We start from the raw sequence: 25,566 nt of genomic DNA on the forward strand, positions 1-25,566 counted from the left end.
AATAAAGCTCTTTCAGCCAGGTGGGAAATCTGAAAAGAGATATAAAGTAGGTGGAGTCAAAGAGACGCCATACAGCTGCAGGAGACAGATTCTAGAATCTTACCCTGTAAGCCACAGCCTTGTGATGATACACAGATAAATAATAAATAAATAAATAAATGGGTTAATTTTAGATGTAAGAGTTAGTTAATAAGAAATTTGAGCTAATAGGCCAAACAGTGTTGTAATTAATATAGTTTCCGTATGATTATTTGGGTCTAAGGAAATGGTACGCCAATGTGTGGCAACTACATGTGCTTAAAACCTGAGAGTTTGGGAAGGAATTCTAGACACAAAAGAACAGAGTTAAGCAAGACTTCTTGGTAGCAGCATATTTTCAGATAGGCTCTGTTTGCTGGCAGCAAGGAGAGGTGCCACTCCTTTAAGAGGTTTCCTGGCTCAGATTTAGTGGCAAAAACTTCAGGGCTTCTATAAGGGAAGGCTTCCTAGTTTGTGCTGGCAGCATGAACTCTGGCTCTTTTGGGAGGTCCTGCACTTAAATGGGGTGTGTGAGCAGTGTGCTATTAGCTGCTCAATGGCGATATAAACCCGCTGCATCCCCAGAGCTGAGGTGGTGAGCATGGCTCACAGGGCTGGTGGTGAACGTACCTCCACCGTACTGGACTGGGCAGGGCCAAAAGGCAAAGTAGCTTTGGTCCTAGCCACACCTGCTTAGCATTAAAAAAAAAAGGTGCTCCTGGTCAGAAAATGCTTACAGATACAACTAAAGACAGATTCAGACAGAAATAAACCTCTGAATGGGTTATAGTATGTTTAAAAAATGTGCATAGGCTTGGGAGAGAGAAGAAAAAGAGTACAGATAGTTATGAAAAATAAATAATTTTTAAAAATAAAGCAAAGTCTTTAAAAAGACAGTCAGTCATAGATTAAAGGACTACAGAACAGTAAGTCACATAAACATGGAATATTAACAGAGAATCTGGATTATATATATTATTGTGTTTTCTTTGAATTTTTTTGACTGCAGAGAGACATTTGATTCTGGGGACTGCTAAGTTAAACCAATATCTAGGTATCTTGACTTCAAAATTTGGGTCTAAGGATATGTTGCCCTGGAAAAGAGGTTCTGTTTTTGTTTCCACCGAAGATGAGAACTTGTGGATTCCTTCCAGGCTAATGTGGTTTGATGGAACAAGACTTCCCCTCTCCCACCAAAGGTCTCTATGAACCCTAAGAAAACTTAAACACTAAGGGTTTTAATCATATTGATTATGCTGAAAATGAAGGGTAACAGCTTTTATACACACATGCACTTATGTGTGAATGTGAGTACGTGCGCGTGCATACACACACACACAGTGAGCAGATGCATATAATAATTACAAAAATCAATACTGAAAGGCACTAAACTTGACTCGAAACCACGCAAGTAATATGGCTATGATCTGAATCTCTATGTAGCCTATATTCACCTATAAAAATCCTAACTCCCTAGTGGTAGCATTAGGCGATTGAGCCATGAGGGTAGAGACCTCATGATGGGATTAGCACTAAACACCTGAGGACACAGTAAGACGATGCCATCTAGAAAGTGGGAGGCAGCCCTGCAGGTTTGACAGCATCTTGAGTGTGGACTTCATAGCATCGAGAACTGCCAGAAAGAAACCTCAGTGGATCTAAGTTATCCAGACTATGAAATTATATTAGAGTCTGAGAAAAAAAAATATTTGGGTCTGCCAAATCTACCCAGGCTTAAGTGCACCCCACTTCATCTCCAGTATTGAAAGAAAATTTTATCCTTATACGAAGAACAGGGTTTTTTTTTTTAACATGTTAACGTCTGCCCTGCAGTTAAAACATCCAAACTAAAGCCACATCGTGGCACACTGTAATTCTAGTGTACTTCCTGTAAGCACTTTACCCTGTGCATATAGACAAAAATATTTTTACATTATGAGTAAAAAACTCAAGTTTTAAAGAGCATGTTAATTAAGCCTTCCCAACTCCATTTTCTTCAATAACAAATTTTATTAAAACAGCATTAAAAAAATCACAGGATAATTTTATTTATAAATGAATTCTATTTTCTCTAGACTTTAAATCATCGGTTCACTCTTATAACAGAGAAGCAATTTAAATAACACCACCAAAACGGAATGGAGACGAAACAGTGCGCTACTACACAGCGCCGCGCTGCACGCTGGAAGGATTTCCAATCAGTCTTGCAACACAGTCCATTTCCAGTGAAATGTGCAGGACGCTGCCAGCAAGCGCTTTCCTTCATACTGACTTCACTGAAACAATGTCCTGGGTGCGGCTCCAGACTGTTTCGGAGCTGGTCAAGCTTGTGTTCTGCAGAGGCTGACGTCACAAACCGCTGCCGGCTCACACAACAGCAGTCTTCAGATCCTTTGGTTTTTATCCCAATCCTTTGGAAAGTCAACTGATTAATGATTTCTCCCTTAGGATTCTATTTTAAGTAGGCTACCTCAGGGCCTACACAGTCTGTGCCAACGTCCTTGACTTTTTCACATCCATGGCTTTGTTCATCAGATTGTACACTGATGGTAACCTTATTTTATCCATATTTTTGCTGTAAACATTGAGAAATATACCAAGGACAACTAACAAGCCAGACCATATATACCTAAAAGAAATGAAAAATTAGATATTAAAATTAACAAGGTAACACTTCGCTGCTAATTACAACATGTGGGATTCAGTCCACAGTAATTTCAATCAAATAAAAACTTGCTCTTAGCAGGGCAGTAGTGGTGCATGCCTGTAATCCCAGCATTTGGGAGGTAGAGGCAGGCAGATCTCAGTTTGAGGCCAGTCTGTTCTACAGAGTTCCAGGACAGCCAGGGCTACACAGATAAACCCTGTTTCAAAACAAAACATAACAAAACAAGAAAAAGCAAAATGAACAAATAAAAAACAAAACAAGGAAACCAACCAAACACACAAAACTTGCTATTAGAGGTCTAAAATAATAGCATTAGAATCCTATCTTAAATGGAACAGAGAGGGGCTCACAAAGCCTGCTCTGTTCTGCTTCCCACGACTATGTAGCATAAAGACCATGACCACAGCAACTTGAGGAAGAATGGTTTTCTTTGGCTGACACATCCCGAGTCCCATTCCACAGAGGGAAACCAAGGCAGGAGCACTGAAGGCAGGACTGTAGCAGACCGTCAAGGAACACTGTCTACCTGCTTGCTCCTCCTGGTTGGCAGTTTGCTTTCTCTCACACCCCAGGACCATCTGTCCGGGGATGGCACTGCCCAGTGAGTTAGCCCTCACACGTCAACCATCAGTCAAGAAAATGCCCCACAGGCTTAACGACAGGCTAACTGGATGGAGCTATTTTCTCAATTAAATTCCCTCTGGTAAGCTGACTCTAGATTGTGTCCAGTTGACAAAAAATATAAGCAGTCAAAAGTCCCACCCCTGGCTAAGGCATTGATAACTGAAGGATGCTGAGGGAGAGTGTCAGTTTTCTTCAGGATCTAGTTCCAGGTAGGTTGCCTGCGCTCCCATGGATGGCCCTATACCCATGTACATACTAGCAGCACCAATTAGGCTCAATGGTTAACAAAGAGGGTACATGAAGTTGGATAGTGGGGGTAAGAGATGGATTTGATCAAAACACACTGTTTACATATATAAAGCCTCAAAAAATTTTTATCCTGAATATATACAGAAAAGTTACACAAAGTGAGACTAATTTAAACTTGAGGGCTCTTAATTAGCACATTCAAAGTATAACCTTACCAAAAGACTTAAGATTATACTTTAAATGCCAGAGTCCTATTTATCAAAGGCTACATTATACATTCAACCCAGCACTCTGCCTAGTTGTCCCAGGGAAGTAGAGCACAGACAATAAAAAGGGACACATTCTGCAGGAAGCAGAGAATCTTTTTTTTTTTTTTTTTTTTGGCGGGGTGGATTTCGAGACAAGGTTTCTCTGTGTAACAGTCTTGGCTGCCCTGAACTTGCTCTGTAGACCAGGCTGGCCTCGAACTAACATCCCTTCCCTTCCTCTGCCTCCCGAGTGCTGGGATTAAAGGCGTGTGCTTTAACCCGGCTTGGATTATCATAATTTAATTACTATAATATACTATCACAGGCATAAACAGCAGTAATCTATAGACAACAAATGACCTGTAGTACACTGGTGGAAATTTACAATATTATTTAAAATTATGTATTTGTAAACTAGGTTTGAAATCTCAATTACTGACCTATAATGTTTTAACAAACTGCTTTTAAATAGAGATAGCAAAGACTGTTGACCACTTTCACAAAGAGCCACAAACTAAGTCATTAGGATACAATTTACAGAATACTTTCCCATTGTTTACTGTTATGCAAAGCAGCCATAAATAAAGGCTTCACAAGAAAAATTTTAAACATAAAAATTACATATTTGTATGTGAGAAAGAAAATCCTTTACTTAACACATGCACACCACTGTACTCACCCCCATCAGAAACATGCACCAACAACAGTCACACTGGAGGACACACCTGCTCATTCCTCACACTGGAGCACACACTCCTAACAGTCGTTTACACTGGAGCACACACCCGCTCATTCCTCACACTGGAGCACACACTCCTAACAGTCGCTTACACTGGAGCACACACCCACTCATTCCTCACACTGGCTTACACACTCCTAAAAGTCACTCACATGGGCAGGCATACCTAACTGACAATCAGTCTGCATCCTAGATTCCTTTCTCACACAGTCACACTGCAACAACTGGGCTTTGGCTAGGCAATTCAAAAGTTAGAAAGTAATGCTGTTTAAGACATAACATGAAAGACAACATCTAAGTTTTGAGACATCTGTTGAACTAAAGGTACTCACTGAAGTGTGAATGGTTTAGCAAAGAATACGAACGAAAGGACTATGGTCATTGCTTTTCTTCCTGTTGTCACTGTAGGGGAGAAAAGATTTAGATATACCTTACTATTTTGGCAATATTTGTAAATTATTTATTCCACAAATATTTATAGCTCTGGATATGGCAGAACCTCTAAGGTGCCGGAGACAATGCAACTGACCAACCAACGGCCAACCAAGTTCTGTTGCTAATGGTTTCGTAGAGAACTATCATTGATCCAATTAAAGTCTACGTACACCTGTGTAAGTATTCATCAGCTCCATGGGGGTGCAGGAGCCACAACCAGAGGCTTTCCCATAAAGACATGATTAGGTAGAACAAGGGTTGCCCTTTAACAAAGTGAGAGTTCACTAATGTCAGGTTTTTGGTTGTTTTTCAGACAGGTCTTGCCATGTCTTGCTCATCCTGCTCCAGCCTCCAATGCACTCACGCACCTCATGATGGTTCACAGTATTTAGCCAAAGTGACCTCTGGGAAAGGGACAGCAATTCTGACAGTGCTGCTCTTTGCACATTTGTCTTCACACTTTGACCTCAGCATAGCTCAGCCCAGGCAGAGGGGCAGCCACACTTCTCCACTCAGGTCTCTACCCTCACGCAGCTCTTCTCATTCCACCCCATTCTCCTGCTCTTTACGTTCAGCACAAGCTGGGGCCTGATCTGCATCGACTGCCTCTGGGAGACCTACTTGCTTGGGCATATGCTCCTGTCTCCCCCACACTTAGGTATGCTCATATGTCTCAGGATCTGGCAAAAAAAATGTGGTTGACGTGTTGTTTCGAGGAGTACAGCATCTTGAGACACTATGGCTTTCATCTTCTCAGATTCCATCCTGCTGCCCAGCACACAGGAGGAAGCGATGGTAGGAGGGTGCTGAGGACCACGCAGTCTCTCACCATGCCAACCAAGGAGGCGCAGGGAAGATGCAGGTGTGGAGACAGACAGCTTTGCCTGGAATCTTGATTCTAGCAAGTTGTCACCCAAGCCCTTAACTTTTCCACATTCACGTTTAAATCTGAGCATGGATTAGAAAACTAATAGCGCCGGCTGGTTAGGACTGCGGTGAGACTTCTATCCGGGATGGTGACTAGTACACAGGAAGGACTCTCTGTTAGCTACAATTATGCCTATCTCTGCCTCTTATTTGACAGTGAAAATATTTCTGCCTATACCGTGGAGGTAAATGCACATTTACAGCTCTGGAGAGCGATGCAGTACACACAGTCATTGGCTCCCCTCACTGCTGTGCATTTCCCAAACACAGCAAACACAACTTGCAGTCCTCAGGTGTCAGGCACAGAGACATCATCATTGCGGAAGCGAGAATGCGATCTGGGCTGGTGCTAAGAAACACCCAGCGAAAGGCTTGCAAACTATAAAATGCACCTGCCATATTTTAAGTGCAAGAAGAGTTGAATTTCCGTAATCAATTAAAAGTATATGAAGGTAGTGTTTTCCCTGAAGGGGTTTCATTCCATCATAGTTTTACAGCAAATTTTTCTAATGTACTTAACGTTTTTCATGAAAATGTATATATTTGACATAAAAATGAAGCCTTCAGGGCTGGGGTGCAGCCGAGTGGTAGAGTGCGTGCCCAGCATGCTGAGGGCCAAGGGTTTGGCCTCAGCACTGCATAAAGAAAAAATATGCAGTCTTCGAAATGAGAACTTAAGACCAAACACCATTTCCTTTGGAACTAAAAGCCAAAACAAGCTACCAGAGCACAAGCTGGAGAATAGTACTCCTTTTAAGCACAAGGTCATACCCTTGTGTTGGTAAGCGCATGAGAAACATGGTAGTGTTTCTTCCTAATCTAATCTAAGCAAGTCTCTTACCTGTTACAGCAAGAAGAGCACCGAAGATTTTAATCAGGGCCAGAACGAAGGAGATCCCAAAGTATCCAGTGAGGGAAAAGAGGAAGGCGTAGCCATAGGTGCGGACAGGGTTCTGCAAGAAGAAAAATGACCTGTTAGGAAAACACAAAGCAAGCCCTGAGGTATCCTATGGTATCAAACCACAGATCTGAAGCAGCCTCTTGAGCAGTAATAAGTCATTCCACAATGCAGCCAAGCAAACAATATTTAGTTTTTATTTAATGGGAAAATATTGATGAAATGAAAAACCCTTGATTTGTACATTATGAACTTCTCAAAAATTAACTTACAGGGTAGAGAATGGATAAAAAAATTAAATATCAATCATTTCTAAGATCTTTCATTTCTGATCTGTAATGTTGCATTTGAAGAGTGACCAAATTATTTAATAACAATAGCCTTTTTTTGGAACTAGGCAAAAATAGTACAGAGAAAATTATTAAATGTAAAGTGTTTACTTTTAAAAATGTGATTAGTGTTTACCTTTGAACAAAATGCCACTGCAGGGCCTAGTCCACTAGTGCAGGACAATCCCAACAGAATGTACACAAAACCGATGGAGTACGAATACAGAACCTGGGGGAGGCAGAAGTAAAGCACAGAAATGACTGTCTCAGCAGAGGGGACACTGAAGGTTTGAACACACGGAACAATTAATCTACTCAATCAATGCTACATATTATAATCATTGCCCTATGGCTGAAGTTTCTAGAAATAGCTATGAATTAATACCAAATACAGATGTGTATATATATATACACATGCACATACACACAGTATTATGTAACAAAAATCCATGGCCATATGGGACCTTCCATTTTTGTTCACATTTTACTCATTCTGGATTGTTAAATTTAAGCAGACTTTAATTTTATTCCAATAAGCATAAATATGACAAAATCTTTAGAGCTACTTACAAGATATGAAAAATGTCCTGGACACTGAAGTTTGCAAAAGATAGGAAAATCACCACTCTAGTTTCCCCACTACTTTTTGCTCGTTTATTAGCGCCCCCAAGGGTACCTCCAGTCTCTTACTGAAATGCTTGCTACAGGTTAGCTATGCTACCCTGTATGCGGGCTACTCTCCTGACTCTCACAGTAACCTAATCTTAATCCCATGCTTATCACCCAGTTTTCAACTGAAGCCTGAGGTTGTAATTTCGCCCAAAGGAGAGCTAAGGAGTAACCTAGGCTTCAGTTTAAAGCCGGCTGCCCTATGTGGTACCCTGAGTTTCCAGGTGACCTGCATGGTCTCACTTCTGAGGCCATCTTTACCTCAGCCATGAAGAGTGGTGACAGTGATCAAACAAACACCTCAGGCTCCTGCTACTGAGATGTCACTTAAGATGCCCAATTGTAGATGGAATGGCGGGCTGCGTCCCGCCACCCGGCTAGCTTTACACCTGAAATAATTACACGGAAACTGTATTCTTTTAAACACTGCCTGGCCCATTAGTTTTAGCCTCTTATTGGTTAATTCTCATATCTTCCTTTAGCCCATATTACATAGTAATCTGTGTAGCACCATGAGGTGGTTGCTTATGAGGAGAGATCTTAACCTGCGTCTGTCTTGGAGAGGAGAAGCATGGCGACTGCATATGGCGACTGCCTGAAGCATCTGCCTCACTGCCTTCTACCCAGCATTCTGTTCTGTCTACTCCGGCTACCTAATTTTTTGTCCTATTAAAGGGGCCAAGGCAGTTTCTTTATTAACTAATTAAAGTAACACATAGACACTCCTCCATCACCCAATGCTGTGCCCAGACGGTAATAGGAAACTTACTCCTGTATGTCTTCAACACAGTGTGTTCTATGTGAATAACAAAGCAAGTGTGCCTGCACTCTCTCTCTCTCTCTCTCTCTCTCTCTCTCTCTCTCTCTCTCTCTCTCTCACACACACACACACACACCACTCCTATATAAAAACAAAAGCAGAAGATATTTATCTGAAGAATACTTTTAAATCTAGTGGACATTTAAAAGGAAGACCTGGAGAGATTGGAGAGAGCTCAGGAATTAAGAAGGTGGATTGCAAATGTAGGTTCTCAGCACTCATAATGAGTTGCTCACAACTGTCTGTAACTCCAGCTTCAGGGGAATCTTGGCCTCTGATGGTATCTACATGCACTCACACATGCATACACACACACACACACACACACTAATATTATACAATTAAAAATAAAACAAAAATATTTTAAAGAGATACTTGAATAAAAGGAAAGCCATACCTTAGTCTTAGAATGAAAGAATCAAGTATACAGAAGCCATGTCCCTAAATTAACTTATAATTCAATACTAACGTCAGTCACAATCCCAGGAGGGATTTCTAATTTATGTAAGGGTATGAGTACCCACGAGTAACCGCTGGTAGTTCTTTCGAAAAGGAACAAAGATGGTTAGTCCTAACAATGAGAAATACATGAAGCTGTTCAAGTTTCTGTGGGCTAAGGCAGAAATCAATACTAGAGAATTCAATTCTGACCCCTGTGTGAGGATGTGAGATAAAGAAGTCACAAGTGGGAAGGGTCGGGTATTCAGTAGACAGAATTGGGTTTTAGCAGGATTTATTTAATAAAAAATGGAAATAATAAAACTATTAAGAAACATGGGTGAAAATCTTGAGTTGGAAAGGCCTTTTGACACATAGCCAGAAGCCATCAATAAAAAGAGAAGTTGGGCCAATAAGAACTATAAATTTCCACACTGAGAGCAACACAAAGAGAAATACAAGCAGAAGGAAAACCATGTCACAAAGAGGTTTCTTTTAACAGATAAAAGATTACAGAAATCAACAAGAAAAATATTGATCAGTTATACAACAAGCTATTAGCAGTGCTGGGCTCTCTTCCAACCTTCCACAGTATTGCTAGCATTATGTTTCCAGGAAGGATACAGTGGACTGAAAAGCACATCGAGTCTCTGACACTGTAGCCATTTCATAACACTGGCCATGCACCTTCCAGACAGGAGGGAAGCACTGGGGTGCTCACCATCTCAGAGTTGGAAGCATTGTGCAGCTTCATGGCTTTCTCCTGGACGTTCCCAATGACAGCATCTGCACACAGTGCCAGGGAGATAAGCATCACACCTTTAGGGAGAAGAGAACGATCCTCTTTAAGCACATTAATTATAAGCGAGGTTGGCCCGAAGTTTAACTGGGCTACAAATCAAAAGCAAATTGTCAAGCCCATTTGGCTGGAATGCTGAATATTCTGATCTATAACTTGTTTTGTAAGCACATAGGTGATGATATTAATATAAAAAAGACAGACACTAAGGAACTAATGCTACCACCAGAATCTTACTTCAGCATCGTGCCAAATAAAGTCCACACTTTTCAGGTAGTGTCTGTTGAAAGTGCAGCTATGACTCAGGATCTGGGGAAACAAAGGAATGCCCAACCCTTTTGGACTTTTACAACCCTTTAGTTCCACACTGTCTCCGAGGCACCTAGAGCAATGCCTTTCTTAGCTTGCCAGCCAAACTGTCTTGGAGACTCTTCACATGAGCAAGCCTTCCTTTCATGCCCATGAAAGTTGTCACACGCTGCCGTGACAGGTTCAATGGCATTGAATCTAGGTGACAGCACTTTCTCCTGGGAAGCAGCATGCAGGTGTGCAGGACAGGCCTGGTTGCCTCTGAGCTTCACATACAGAGGAACGGGTGTCACAGTTCCATCTTTTTTTTTTTTTTTGTGGGGCTTGCAGACTTTGTCTCAACCTTCTTGATGCTGTAACCCTTTAATACAGTCCTCCATGTGGTGACTCTCAACCATAAAATTATTTCATTTCTACTTTGTAACTGTAATTTTGCTAGTTATGAATCGTATGCAAATATCTGATATGCAGGAGGATATCTGATATACGACCCCTGTGATAGGGTTGGTAGATCCTCAAAGGAGTCATGGCCCATAGGTTGAGAACCACTGCTCTAAAATCCAAGTGGAAACCAGAGTTTATCAGCTTCTTTCATCAAGTATGCCTGGGTCCTAATTCCTTCCAAATGTGCCCACAGAACTCAGGAAGAGATGGACGGGCTCCAGGTGTCTTGGGGCACCGGTTGTCTCATCCCTCTGCTGCCTGTGTTCTCAGTCTTCCTCCTCTATTGATGCCACGTAATGTAAGAATGGAGGAAACTCTAAGCCAGAGTTACAGTTCTATGCACATTACCACTGTGACTTCCCACACCTCCTGCGTGTCCGTGCACAACTCTCCTGGCTCTGGGAGCGAACGCTTTGCTCGGGAGCCTGCTGTCAGGCCTACAACAGTGTCACAGCTCTAGAGCACTGCTACCTTTACTACAGTTGGGAAAGTCTGAAAGCCTCCCTGGGTAGGAGACTCACCGACCTCACAGCATCATTTAAAATCCTCACGAAAACGCAAATTCTTATTCAAAATAAAATGCTTATACAATTTAGGAATACAAACATACTCCTCACCTGTCAGATTAAAGTTTGGTGCAATTGTGCTGTCAGCCAGGGTAAACCAGATCAGGCCAAGGCTCATGCACACTGCAGCAGACACATCTGCAAGGTTGTAACGCTTTCCTGTGTAAGACAAAAGGACACCGGCCTCATTGTACAGATACTTACCTAGTCTACGGTCAGATCACAGTGCCTCACCAAGCAGAATAGAGATGTGCCGTTCATACCTAATGCCCAAACATAAAGAACACTCACATCAAGACACAGCAATCCCAGGTGAGTTAAGACTAAATCAGGCACTCCATGATCTTGTAAGACAGAACGAGATCTTATTTTATCTGACAGGGAAAAAAAAAACAAAACAAAACATAAAACAAAACCACACACACGCACCACTTAATGGTGAGGATATGCCTTGAAAATGCACCTGACGGGTATCTTGTTGTCTGACGTCACCAGACGCATACAGACTGAGATGGCTATGACGTCACTGGGCAACCTTATCTCATGGGGTCAAATGCATGCACATCTACTGGTGTGGCTGCAGTCTGGTGAAAAGTGACAAAAGTAAAAGGCACACTCCCCAGTTCTAACTGTGCGGAGAAACGAGCTCGTCCTTTAGTCAGTGTGCAATGACTACAGACGCTCCTGCAGCTTGTCAGTTCACAGAGGGAAGAGGAATGGGTCTGCCTGTGCTACACCGTTTCAGCTGGTAAACACTATGTGAAGACTGTCAGGCAGGGGAGAAGTCACCCATTTTCCTCTGCTAATGTATTCTAACTTTTGGTAAAGACTCTAAGGAAATACATGTGTCTAGTAAGAATTTTTAAAAGAGACTGAGGTATTTTATTTCCACATGAACCACTGTTGTGTTGTGTTCTGAGTGAGGTGCTGACACACTTCCACTGTAAAAGGTCAACCCCAGGGAGGCATCTTGATGCACACACTGAGAGCAGGCTGCCCGAGCCCTTAGTGATGGGAAGAGCCTCTAGACAGGGAGGGACTAAGCAACAACTTGCTCCAACGCCTGCTGCTCCAGCTGCCTCCTCTTCTCATCCAGCTCGACTCAGCTGCTCTAAACCATCAGAACCAGTTCAGTCAGGGAAGAAGTGGGTCCACTCAGACGGGCTTCACTATGTGAATATGGCACTATGGGATGCATTAAGTTCCAAGATAAAATAATAAAATAAAATAATGGCTTTTCTCTCATATCCAAATTATGAATGCAAATACTACAGTATGTTAGAGAAACAGCAATATTTTTATGATACCCTATTTTTATCAGATGCTTTACTATCACAATGGCTAGAATGCTCAAAAACAGTGTTGTGGACATTTACTGTTTTTCCTAATGCCAGATGCCACAACACAGCTTGCGCGCTCTTCAAACAGTATAAACATGTCATTACTGTACCTTGAATAAAAACTCCTCCTAGCATAACAGGAATCAGTTTGCAGGCACTTGAAGATGACTTGGGTGGGGGTAATTCAGGTAGCCCAAGGAAGTGTTTGATAAGCCCATAGTACCACAGTTAGAAAAGCTATTATCATGTAGGTTTTTCCTGGTATTCTGGAAGAGACAATTTTTTAAAACCTTCATTGTGGGACCCGGTTTCATAGTACTTTAAAGATGATGGCTTACAATGTGCTTCTCTATTTCTGTTAATGTTTCTGGAATATACATTAAAAATCGTTTTTCTTTTCTCAAATTGTTACCACTGTTTACTTGTACACTGACAAAATCACAATCTACTTTGCTGAATCATCAATGAGGTATCTCAACTGTGTGCGTAATAGTAAGAGACTCACTGGGATTCTAGCTGATGTATAAATGCTGATAAAAGATTTTCTTATAGTAGCTCTAGGTATAGACAACAACTATCTTCATTTAATTAATAAGTGAGAGATGAAAAAATATGGCCTCTACAACGGTAAAAAGGCCCCAATCACTAATGCTGTAATGGAACTTGTAAATTGGCTTTGTTCCCTAACTTTCTGTCCATAATTAGGAAGACTGTAACCACCAGGACAGTTCAAGAACTTTTCTAGAGAGAGCTCACAAGCTTCGCAGCTCCAGACGTGATTATTACTATAGTGATCTCTATTTTCCATGTTACCAATAATCAGCCTTCAGGTAATGTTTCTAATGCTGTCTTTGTAACCTCTAAACTTTTAATTCTGGCTCGATCAGGGTCGCCTGAAGGAGATTCTGAATTGGTATCTTTAGAAAGTCATCAGCACGGGCATATATCTAAGTATCAATAATGGTTTAAAGTAATAATGTGGCATACTGTATGATGGACACAAAAAAGCATTAGTCACGTAATTTGATTATGCTGTAAACTCAGACTATAACCCACCTACACTAAGCATTTTGTACTGGCATTGTAAGTCAGGCAACAAGACATGCAACTCCTCTAACTTCTCTCTCTCTCTCCCTCTCTCTCTCTCTCTCTCTCTCTCTCTTCCTCTCTCTCTCTCTCTCTCTCTCTCTCTCTCTCGACAGGATCTTTAGCCCAGGCTGGCCTCAAACGCCGTATGTAACAGAGGGACACCTTGAGCTTCTTTCTGATTCTACTACCTGAGTGATGGGATGACAGGCATGTGCCACCAAACCTGGTATATGCAGGTACTGGTGACTGAACCCATGGCCTTAGGCATGCTAGGCAAAGACGCTACCAACTGAGCTACATCCCCAACGCTCTAATCTTTTATATAAGTAAATGTACACTAATTTGTGGGAAAATTCTATTGAAATGCATTGACTTTTCAATGTTGAGTTTTTTTCTACTTAAGTTCTAATGTAGGAGCCACCATTTTTAATCCACTGTCAAGAAACGGGTACCCTACAATTACTACCACTCTACTTCCTCGGTTGTCCCTGGAGTGGACCAGCCCACTGTCCTTGTCTGCGACGGCAGAAACACCCACTTTCCCAGCTTAGTATAAACACCAGCACCATATTTTCCTCAAAGAGAGCTGCTAAACAACAGTGGCCAGAAAGGAAAAATTCCATTCATTAAACTTCTGAGGAATGGTACGGAAGCAGGATATGCAGGCAGACAGGTGCTGTCCTGAGGCTCGGGCCAAAGAGGGCCAACCCCCAGAGGACTTCCTACATGACCTTATATAAAATGTCAGCCCCCTCCAGGTCCTGTTTCCTCATGGGTGATGAGGAAGCTGCATCTCATCAGCTACCCTCCGGATTCCCGGTGTTTTTCTATTTGATTCCCTCAACAACTTCTTCAATAATGGTCAGGAAAGAAAATCCTTCAATGCCAAAATCATATATTCCTGTATCCCAAAGTCAGACAATGGTAAAATGTTATTTGGTGAGGGATGACAGCACCATGTTCGAGCATCAGAGCTTGTTAGCTGTGACGTTACTCCTGAAACAAGCCAGGAAGTTCAGAGACTCCCCAGTCTTGACGGAGTCTGAGAGAAGCAATGCCCGTTTAAACCCGTGATCTCTACACCGTAAGTCCTGTGCCTGTACCAACACATACATCACCTATGCAGACCCCAGGCAGAGAAATCAAGAAGCAGAGTACAGGTCAAAGGCTTTTGAAAGAAAGTAACAACCGCCTTGGGTATTCAGAAATCACGTACATTAAAGACACGGAGCCCTGCGGCGGGATGGAAGTTCTGAACATTGTGCCTCGTAAAGAAAAGGCTCAGTTCACACCTACTGATTTTCAGTCTAGAGACTCATCTTCAGAATCTTCTAGGTTTAAATCAAAGTAAGTTATCTTACTTTTCAAATATTTAGGTGTGACATGTCTAGAAAGCTGAGATTGCCAAGCCCACACCACATCTCATCGGTCATGCAGGGGAGATGCTTCCTCCTCAACCTCCACTTCAGGAGCTGTGCCCTCAAACCCACCCTGAAGCCGCAGTTTCCAAGAGATAATGGATCATCAGCCCATAACCATTAGTCTTGGCAATGATCGTTACTTACTTTCTAGTCCATCACCACCATTTTCTCTTGGAGCTTTAGAGCACGAAAAACAATAAAGATGATCTCGTACTTCAACTATAATGGCTGCAAAAATTTCCCCCAAGAGGCACCAGAATAATTTGGGAAATAAAATTAAAATTTATAAGAAAATTGTTCGATTCTTCCAGTAAAATCTTGGTGTAAATGGAATCTGCAATATTTAATAAACACTGAATAGTTACCTATGTATCGCTCCAAAAGCATAATGTTTAGTAGAAATAACAAGCTATATTGTTGTGAGGCATTAACCATTTCTATAAAGATGGAATGTCAGGATTGTCTTTATTATCTTTAACTGTCCCAAAGATACATGAATATAGCATCTTAGATGACAATGAAAGCACGAACATGCTTCATTTACCCCCAAATTTCATGCTCACATTCCTAACTACCTTCTGTTTATGGTCACAGTATTACTGTATTTTGTTTTAATATTGCCGTTAAAGATAAACCAAAGCACTTTTTCAATCTACAAAGTTACTAATTTAAAAGATTTTCAACATAAGCATGCTGGATTTAATAGAACGAAAGATGTTCCTCCAGTATTTCGGACACAGATTTCCAAACCAAGACAAGAATGTGGAAAGTGGACTTGTAGGGAGAAGGGAAGCTCACAGGGCTGGAGAAGGAGATCTGGGCAGGTTGGGTGAGAGTACGTATACACGTGAAGAACCTGCCAACGACACAAACCGCCTCAATTAAAAGAACAGAAACCTGGACTTTCAGGTAAGGCAGCAGCCTCATAGTGACTTGGTGAAGAAAACAGCCATATAAAAAGGATTCTATTTCAAGGTAATGGATATACCAATAGAAATGGAGGCTAAGTCAAACAGCTCGGTTGCTTGGTCTGATGGGAGTGGGGGTTGGTAGCAGAGGCCTCATCCAAAGGGAAGTCAGCACTGGGGAAGACACAGGCAGCTCCACCCTGGGGACAAGGCCAGGAAGAGCCTCCCAATTCAGTGGTAGGTTTTGGAGAAGACTGATGTCTCAGGCAGATTGGTCAGTTGCTGGAGAGGAATCCTAAGAAGGGCAGTGGCTGGGAACTGACTGTTTAAACTTAGCTACCTGGGGTGGCCTAAAATAGGGAACAGTGAACGCCAGAGAGCCTGCTGGAGGACCTGAGAACTCTGATGGCCCAGGCGGCTGCTTGGCAGCCACAGATGCATCCCTCAATGAGGTGAGGACAGTCAAGTGGGCCTACACAGCACAGAAGAAGGGGCTTTGTCTGTACAGGTCTGTGCGGTGTGTGGCCACACTTCTAGCACACCTGCTAGCCCCCTCCAAGCAGAATGTCCAGTGACACCAGGGGATACTGTCTAACAAGTCACAGGAGGTGAAGGTCTGCCCAGCCCACAATTGCAGAGATTCTGCTGTTCAATTGTTCCCTTTATTACTATATGCTGACTTTTATTACTTATATCTTAATTGGATTTCAAGTTATCAGCTACCAAAAAACTATAATAGCTTGTGTTTAGTTTCCATTTGCTTGGTAGGTTCACTTCTACCCTTTGATTCTCAGACTGATAAAGGGAACAATTGAACAGCAGTTATAACTACTGTAAATAAATAAGCACCAAACACTGTAGCTCATGATTTTATATGGATATTAACAGACATAAAAAGTCACTAAAGTTTGAGTACAATAGGGAGATTTTATAGTCAATTCTCACCTTTAGACTGGTCATTCAAACTAAAAATCTACAAGGAAACTTTAAACTATAACACTGGTTAATGGATTTAACAGATACGGTAGCTTCATATCAGAGAAAAACGGTTGGCTCAATATACACAAATCAATGTAATACACCACGTAAATAATCTTACAGACAGAAAGCACAAGATCATCTCACTAGATGTAGAAAATATCACAGACAAAATTCAATACCCCTTCATGACTAAAACTTGTAAGAAACTAGCAATAGAAGACAACCACATCAAGAAATTCAAGTCTCTTGATAGCAAACCTATGGTCAACGTTATACTCAAAGTGCTCAAAATCAAGGTGTCCTCCGACCTACTCGCACACAGGCTGTGGAGCTCAATATGTCCTTAGACCTACTTGCAGACAGGCTGTGGTGCTCAATATGTCCTCTGACCTACTTGTATACAGGCTGTGACACTCAATGTGTCCTCTGACTTACTTGCACACAGGCTATGGTGCTCTAGTTTTCTCTTCCTCCGCTGATTCACATGCATAATACAATTTAAGAAAGTAAAAGCGCATACTTGTTAGAGCATAAAGAGAAAGAAATAAAAGGCATACAAATAGGAAAGAAAAAAGTCAAATCATCCATATTTGTATACAGCGTGATCCTATATTTAAAGAACATTATTTATCCTATATTTAAAGAACTCTAACTAAAGATTCTTCTAATTAATCTTATATACCCAAACCAAGTTTGCTAAGGAAGAAATGAAGAAAATCCCACTTATAATTATTTAAAACAAAAACACACAACTAACCAAGGAATAAACTTAACCAAGAGTTCATGAAAGACTGTTCTAATGATACAGACAATAAAGAAAGAACCTGAAGTCATTGGATTGGCAGAATTAACATTGTGACAGCAGCTGTATTAGCAAAAGTGATCTACAGATTCAACATAATCTCATCATAATTCTAATGCATTTTTTTTTTTACACTACATGAGACACTCCTAAAAATCATTCATAAGCACTAAGGACCTCAAAGCACTCCTAACAAAAAGTACAATTCTGGGGTATCACAGTGAATTGTACTATAGAGCCATATTGATAAAAATATGACAGTGGACCCCAACAGATATAGACCAACAGACTAGAAAACCGAGAGGGAAACTCACACAGGTGTGAAAACACACACTGGGAAAAGACAGCCCCTTTCAACAGACAGTGCTGGGAAACTGGACATTCATATAGAACCAGATCCATATCTCACCTCGCAAAAAAATGAATTAAAAATAGATCAAAGACCTTAATATAGGGCGTAATGCTCTCAAACTATTAGGGGAAAGCACTTCAAGCTACAGGTATGGGCAGTGACATCATGAAAGGTGCTCCAGAGGGTGGAGGAACCCCAAGAACAGGCACACTGTATCATATAAAGTTAAAACCTGCTCAGCAAAGAAAACACCATAGAGAAGATACAGCCTACAGAATGGAGCAAAAAAAAAAAAAAAAGTTTGTGCTAAGTATACACCAGGCAGGGGATTAAATTTAGAATATATTACCCCTCCCAAATAAACGCCATTAACACAAATCATGCAGTAAGAAATGGGCTAAGAAACCAAATACAGACTTCTCGAGAGTAAATGTGGTCAGGAGATATTTGGAAAGATGGGCAGCATCCTTAGCCATCAAGGAAACGCAAATTCAACCTGCTTTGAGATTCCACTTCAATCCAGTTATCATAAAGAAAACACATGGCAATCTGGAGGGGAGGAGGAGAAAGAGGAATGTTTATACCCTGCTGGTGGGAATAAAAACTGGTGCCACCACTATGGAAAACAGTTATGGCCCTCCTCATCCACTGAAAGGATGACATGCCACAGAAGTACTGGGACATCCACGTCGACAGCTCTACTATTCTCAATAGCTAGCCCAGACATCTAACAACCTAGGAACAGCTGAAGAAAACAAGGTGTGTCTACAGATGGAGCTCATACTTGAAATTAGAAAGGGGACAAACAGAGAAGAAGAGAGGGGAGGACGATGGACAGGGCAATCAAACACCCGTACATAGAGAGCAGGTAAGGGAAGAAGAATAGCAGCAAGAGTGGGGCACGGTATGACGTGGGGCGCAGTGTGGGAGGAGATGAACTAGATCATAATATCGATGACACATGTACACGAGAATGCCATAATGAAACCCTTACTATTAGCTCATAAAAAAGAACCCAGATTTCAACCACTAGACACTCAATGACAATCTCAGGGGATAGAGCCCACAAAAACATAACACTTTAAAAAACTATTAGACACTTGACACTGGCCTTCTGCTTACCACTGTGATGGAGGCGCATTTTAAATCTTTCACTAGGCATTTCTTGGACGGTCATGAAAATGTGCGCTCTGAGCTCTCTGAGGGAGGCTGTGTCTAACCATGACTTGACCCATGTTCGGCTTGATTTTGTGACACCTGTACTTAAAAGGGGGGGGATCTACTTTGTTCCAGTGCATAAAAGAATAGATTTATTATTTTAAGCAAGTAGTTTATATTGATTTAAAAACTCATGATTAGATGTTATGCAGGAAATGTAGAATCATACACAGTTGCATGCTGGCCTTGTTTTTTTCTTTTAGATTCAAACCGATGCAGGCAAGGTGCAGCACATACCTTCTCTCTTTTGTCCTGAATGAGCTGAAGTTCTATGAGGCCAAATATGGAGTAAAATGCAAACTGTACTAAGTAAGGTACCCAGACCATAGGGCTTAAAGCCTTCCATTGAAATATCAACTCCTGTAAGAAGACAATGAATGTGTAAATCCAAGGCAGAGACTAACTTTCAGTCAACTGTTATGAGTATATTTTAAAAGCAAGCAGCCATACTCCATCCAATTCCACCTACTCCCCACCAAATCACTAGACTTTATATGACTAGGCATGAAAATCAACAGAGAAGTAACTAAAATGCAATGTCTTCTTACTGCTTCTTCATTAAAGACATAAAAAGACCAAAAACTAAAGTTGTACTTAACAAAGTGGGTGGCTAATTCAAGAATTCACACAAACGCTTATTTCAGTAAAAGCCAGGCATCTACAAGCTGGTTTTCATCAGGAATATGGGTCATATTACAGCATTTTCAAAATTATGTGTCAAGATTAGATGAAATAATCTTCCTTGTATGAATTTCTCTAAACAGTGGGCATTTCTCTGTTTCTTTCTCTCTTTCTTTTCTGCCATCCCTCTTTCCCTTCTTTTTGAGACCGTGTCTTATGCAATCCAGGATAATCTTACTCAGCCTACAGTGGCACTGAACTTCTGATCTTCCTGTTTCTGTGTCCACAACACTAAGATTCTAAGCATGTGTCACCATGTGTCATCCTGTTTATGATGAGAAAAGAACCCAGGTCTTAGTGGCTACTAGGCAAACAACCAAAAGAGCTAAATTCCCAGCTCCTAAATACAAGAGTATATATTCGAAAGTCAACATGTTTCATTAATTACTCTTACTCAGTCTCCATTTAACAAGTCAACAAGGTATTACAAATGTACCTAGTTATTTTTAATTGAATGACCTGAACTTTCCATCCTGTATGAGTAATGGGGATGGATAAAATAGCGCCTAGCCACTTTTCTACACTTTGATACCAGTTACAAAGATTTAGAAATCATGTAATGTATCACAAGCCAAAGCAGCAAAGCTACGATTTTGAAGGATTTATACAACTATAAACTTTGCATATTTTGTTTTGGATGGAAGTCTGTTAATTATTCAATGGGAAAAGCGCAGCTAGTAACACTTATAGACTACGTACAGAGACAGTAAAGTCCTAAGCGAATGTGCATTGCTGAGATGGCATGGCATGTCAAAAGACTCCAATGCCTCAACAGCACAGGTGTGCCAAAGCCTTCCCCAGGGGATGACTCAGGGGCATGGTAAGCCTTCTTTTCTTCCAAGTACAAAAGTGGACAGTTGTATATAGAAAATGTTCATGGTCTGAAGACTGTTTCACTACAGAGACTGCTTCTACCAAAACCTAGTTTAACCCTGCCTCCCTGTTCCGCTATATCTTAAAGTAGCCTCCTTGGCCAAACTGTATGTGATACCCTCACCTCCCCTGTTCAATTGTGTATAATAAACATGCTAAACTTCTGGGGTGCTGTGGCTTCCTCATCCGAGAGCCCAGTCCACCCGAACCCAGCTTTTCTGCGCCCATGTTTGCCATGTCTTCATTCCACTCACTATCTCGGTCAGGGACAGTCCCCTTAGCCTTGCAAAGCATTGCCAGGTTGGTCTGCATTATTTTCCTTTGCAATAGCTACTTGTGCCCCCAAGCTATTTGTAACAGAGGCATTTTGAAAGGAAATGCTTCTTCTTTTTTTTTTTTTTTTTGGTTTTCGAGACAGGGTTTCCCTGTAGTTTCTAGAACCTGTCCTGGAACTAGCTCATGTAGACCAGGCTGGGCTCGAACTCAGAGATCTGCCTGCCTCTGCCTCCCGAGTACTGGATTAAGGCGTGCGCCACCACCACCCAAGGAAATGCTTCTAACAAGAAAAATTCGAACGCCCTATTCCTAATGCTGTGCGAGGTTTGACACCTTGTTTTGTTTATCATCTTCTAGCTGGGACTCAAGTCACCAAGTCATGTTCTATAGTATTTTTAATAATGTTCTTATTGACATCTTGTGGTATAGTTACAAGAAGTCAAAATTTAATTGTATGTATTTATCTAATGCATTTCTATAAGATAATGGGACCATAATGTTTTATAAGAATTTCATGCATGAGTAAGGTCACTCCAATGTGGTGCTAATTGAAAACCAACAAATTATGTTCCCTCTGGATTACTGAGGTTCTCAGATATGATGTTAGTTGAATTAAAAACTAAGTTGCTAATCATTAAAATATTTATCAAGTCAATGCATCAAGTTAATAACACTGGGAAGCCATTCAAACAAACATATTCACAATGGACTGAACCTTCGCCCATCCAGCCATGGCTTTGAAGACTAGGAATTTGCTAGTGGCTAAAGGTATAAAATCACCCCAAGCTACAGAACAAATACAAGACAGGCTATTGCAATGTTAGATACAGTGAAACAAATTCATAGAAAAGTAAGATTTCTGCAAAAAATGGATAAAATGAAAAACAAAACAAGAATGAGAATATCATAGGTACCAGAAAAGGATGGCAGGATTAAAAAGCTATATTTAAAGGAATAAAAGAGCCTTCTAGCGAAAGGGGGAAAGACAGAAAACTTTTTTTTTTTTCTTGACCAGACTTTAGTCTGTAAAATGTCTTTTATGTTAGGTGTGGTTGGAGAGTGTCAAACTCTCCTAAGAACTGGAGGGAGGAAGCAGGACTTTGAATATAAGATTGGTCTGGGTCACAAATAAAGACCCATTCAAAACACAAGAAAACAAAAATAACCTTTTCCCAATGAAATCCAAGAATCAGGAATTAAACTGTGTTATTTTCAACTTTATTGCAAAATGATCTTCCTAGACATCAATGCTCAACTCACTCTCTAACAGTCAGCAGGGATATAATGTGTGACTGCATGCTCAGAGGGAAAAGCACTTGCGCTGCTCTTGCAGATGGCCTGGGTCCACTTTCTAACACCTACACAACAGCTCACAAGCTCCGTTAGTTCCAGTTCTGGGGGATCCAATGCCTTCCTCTTGCTTCCTTGGGCAACAGGCACACATGTGGTACACTTATATATATGCAAGCAAAACACTCATACACATAAAAATAAATAAGTCTTTAAAGATATGAACATACAGCTGCAAACACCTATTTTGACTAAATATTTACAAGTTACTTTCATAACTTTAATTTTACAAGATAGTCTTTCCACCGTAAGCTATTTAACTTGGAGAGTTTGCTCTTTACTCTTAGTCATCCTTTTAAGAGGCGATTGTTCTATAAAAATCTCCAGTTCTGAGAAAACTGGTAGCCTGTAAATAAAACTATCATGGTAAAAACAAGCAGTCAAAACCAACATGGACATTAAGTGCTAAAATACCTAACACTATTATAAACAAAGGAGTACTTTTTACCTGTAAGTATCCTATAAATTAGTAAAAATACAAAAACTCCAGCCACACATATGAAAAACTGTGTGAGCTTGTTAAACTTGCTGAGGTTCACGCCCAGCACCACAATGTCATCGACTGACTTGATGTGTGGTGACATTGTCTGGGTCTTGGAGGGCACAGTGATGGAGACACACTTCCTGGAGTTGTTGAACTTGAGGTCCATTGTTCTTGCTTTGCCACACTCACGGTCTGCGACCTTGTCTTTGCCGGTTTCCAATGCCAGGTCCTGTCTTTCCTTTGCTGGCTGGGCCTAGGGGAGGGAATAGCAGTTATGGTAAATCACACAACCAATGAAGCTGTATCAGACTCAAATAATCCAATGTGTACACTATATGATTTACAGACACAGCTGAGTCTCTCTGAGTATCAGTGTTAACCTCTCACACCCCAAACAAGTAAGTACAAGACCCTCATTCCCCAGCCCTATCCATCACCGGATAGCATCATATTCATCTCCATAGCAAGCAAAACTAGGACTACATATGGTTGTATGATTTTATCATCTAGTACATATCTAGTGCTAATGAAATAAAATGTAAAATATTTTCAAATTATAGACAATCTTGTAGTAGAATAAAGAAAAAGTGATGATTGACATAGGGTTGACAACCATACATCTATTTGCAAGGTAAGCTTTGAAACTAAACCCAAACAGGTGTAAGATTTAGCAATAGCATTCCTTAAATTGAAAGAAAAACCTGTCTGTAGCCCAGGCTGCTAGGATGGGAGAAGTCTTAGTGGCCTGAACACTATGGTTACAAAGCATGGCTACCAACCATGACTGAGAAGGCTTTCTTTTCCCTGTGGGAGAAAATGATCCAAATTAAGTTTTTGGAAAATGTAGAAAATGTGGTGTGTGTGTGTGTGTGGTGTGTGGTGTGTGTGTTGGCAGTGAAAAAAATGTGAAGCACCACTGATGACGCCAGGTTTCTCTTTGCACTTACAAAAGCCAAAAATAATGAACTCCATGTAAGCAGTAAGGGAAGTGCAGAAATCATGACAGCACACAGGATGGAAAGACTTCTTCCTGTACAGCCTCACGGCTGGTGCTCCAGCAAGAGAAAATCCAGACTCCAAGGGCAGGAAAGGACAATTTTGACAGGGTCTTCATTTAAAAATTACCATAAAAGAAAATGTCGTGCTCGCGTTGGAAATGACAAAACTAGAGTCCACTCTCGGTGACTGCTTCTAGCTAGCTGAGCTGCACGCATTAAAAGAGAACTGGTTAGTCACAGCACACCAAGGGCAAGGCACTACACACAATCACGACTATCCATATGTAGGCACCAACACATTTATGTCTGTGGGACACCTGCCCCTTTATGTCTACACTTCTATAAGCACTTTTATTGTTTGTGCTCCTTTTTCCCTCATGTCCTTTTCTTCTTATTCTGGCTTCCCTTGCTGTGTTGCACTCATCTTATCTCCTGAAGATTTTTTTATGCCATGCTGTAGAACATCCTTGAACATACCGTTTTTCATAATAAACATGCTTTAAATTGTTTCTTCTCCAACTGTGCTGTGTTTCAGTACTGAGGAAACAAGGTTTGGCCTATATCTATGGCAGGCACAGCAACCGCACACAGGGCACCTTTAAATAAACAAAGGTCTTGAGCTTCTCTTCCCTGATTTTCTTTCAATTAAAAGGTCTAACCATTCAGCCATTCCCCAGAATAGAAGACTTCCGAATGCTTTTGGTGTCCTTTCTGCTTGAGGTTTTTTTCTTTAGGTCATATTTAGGCTTAGGGTTGTTAGCCCCCTTCTTTGTGACAGCTTTGCATCTTGATATCTGGCATGGATTTTTTATCTATACCAGAAAAAAGAAATAAATTGGCATGCCTAATAGACATGCCTCAAACTCCAGCTCACATCTCTCTCACTTGGATACCCACTTTTGAAAGGACCATGGTGTTGGCAAACTTGCTCAGCAAACTGAAGTGTACAGCAGGCAGAACCAAGAGAGTGCAGATGATGATGTTATACTTAGGTACACAACAAACACACACAGAGAACGAGTCTTACAAAATCAATTTCCTCCTCATACTGACAGCAGAATATGTCTCCAGAAGGCAACTCTTTCCCGACATTGCCCTCTTCTAAATGCTTATAGTTAAATGTCAAGCACACAGCACCAATTTAAGTATAGCCAACAGAACAAAAAAGCAGTCCCATGGTTTGGAACTTGGGGGTCTGAACTATGATGCTACCTGAGGAGTCTAGGGCAAAGCAGTCTCTCTGAGCTTCCGGTTCTCCATCTCTACGGGGAAAAGTAAACTGTGCTGAGTAAAGACCTTTTGCAGGATCTATGACGTAACTGTCCAAGTGCACAGCACACAGTGTGACAGCCCGTGCACGTTAGTTGTCATTGCCCAGCTTTTCAGAAACATTGCTGAAGCGGACTCACTTGCCTGGCAGCAGGAAAGAGGAAGCAGGGATCTGGATTTCCCACCTAGCCTGCTCTACAATAGTCTCTTCCATTGCCTACCTATTATATGATACCAGAGTGCACTACAAAAACCTAAGACACTGAGCTGAAGGGCTCTCGTGTTCTTGTAAACATGTGACCAACATTACTCTATTCCTTCTCTTCCACCACATTACCACTCAG

At 41.2% G+C, this 25,566-nt stretch overlaps 1 protein-coding gene across 1 annotated transcript; it reads right to left on the reverse strand.

The window, feature by feature from the left end:
• Positions 1–2,008: 2,008 nt before the first annotated feature.
• Positions 2,009–24,132, reverse strand: Slc35b3 (solute carrier family 35 member B3). The gene is given in 13 exon segments (XM_038333996.1): positions 2,009–2,647; positions 4,879–4,948; positions 6,750–6,861; positions 7,272–7,364; positions 9,784–9,881; positions 11,232–11,339; positions 12,631–12,673; positions 12,675–12,698; positions 12,700–12,746; positions 12,749–12,786; positions 19,503–19,661; positions 22,931–23,208; positions 23,903–24,132. Coding segments are annotated over 13 exon segments (1,275 nt in total). The 5' UTR covers positions 23,957–24,132; the 3' UTR covers positions 2,009–2,496.
• Positions 24,133–25,566: the final 1,434 nt, after the last annotated feature.

This window comes from Arvicola amphibius, chromosome 6 (assembly GCF_903992535.2).
Source record: "Arvicola amphibius chromosome 6, mArvAmp1.2, whole genome shotgun sequence".
In the NCBI taxonomy this organism is placed as follows: Eukaryota; Metazoa; Chordata; class Mammalia; order Rodentia; family Cricetidae; genus Arvicola; species Arvicola amphibius.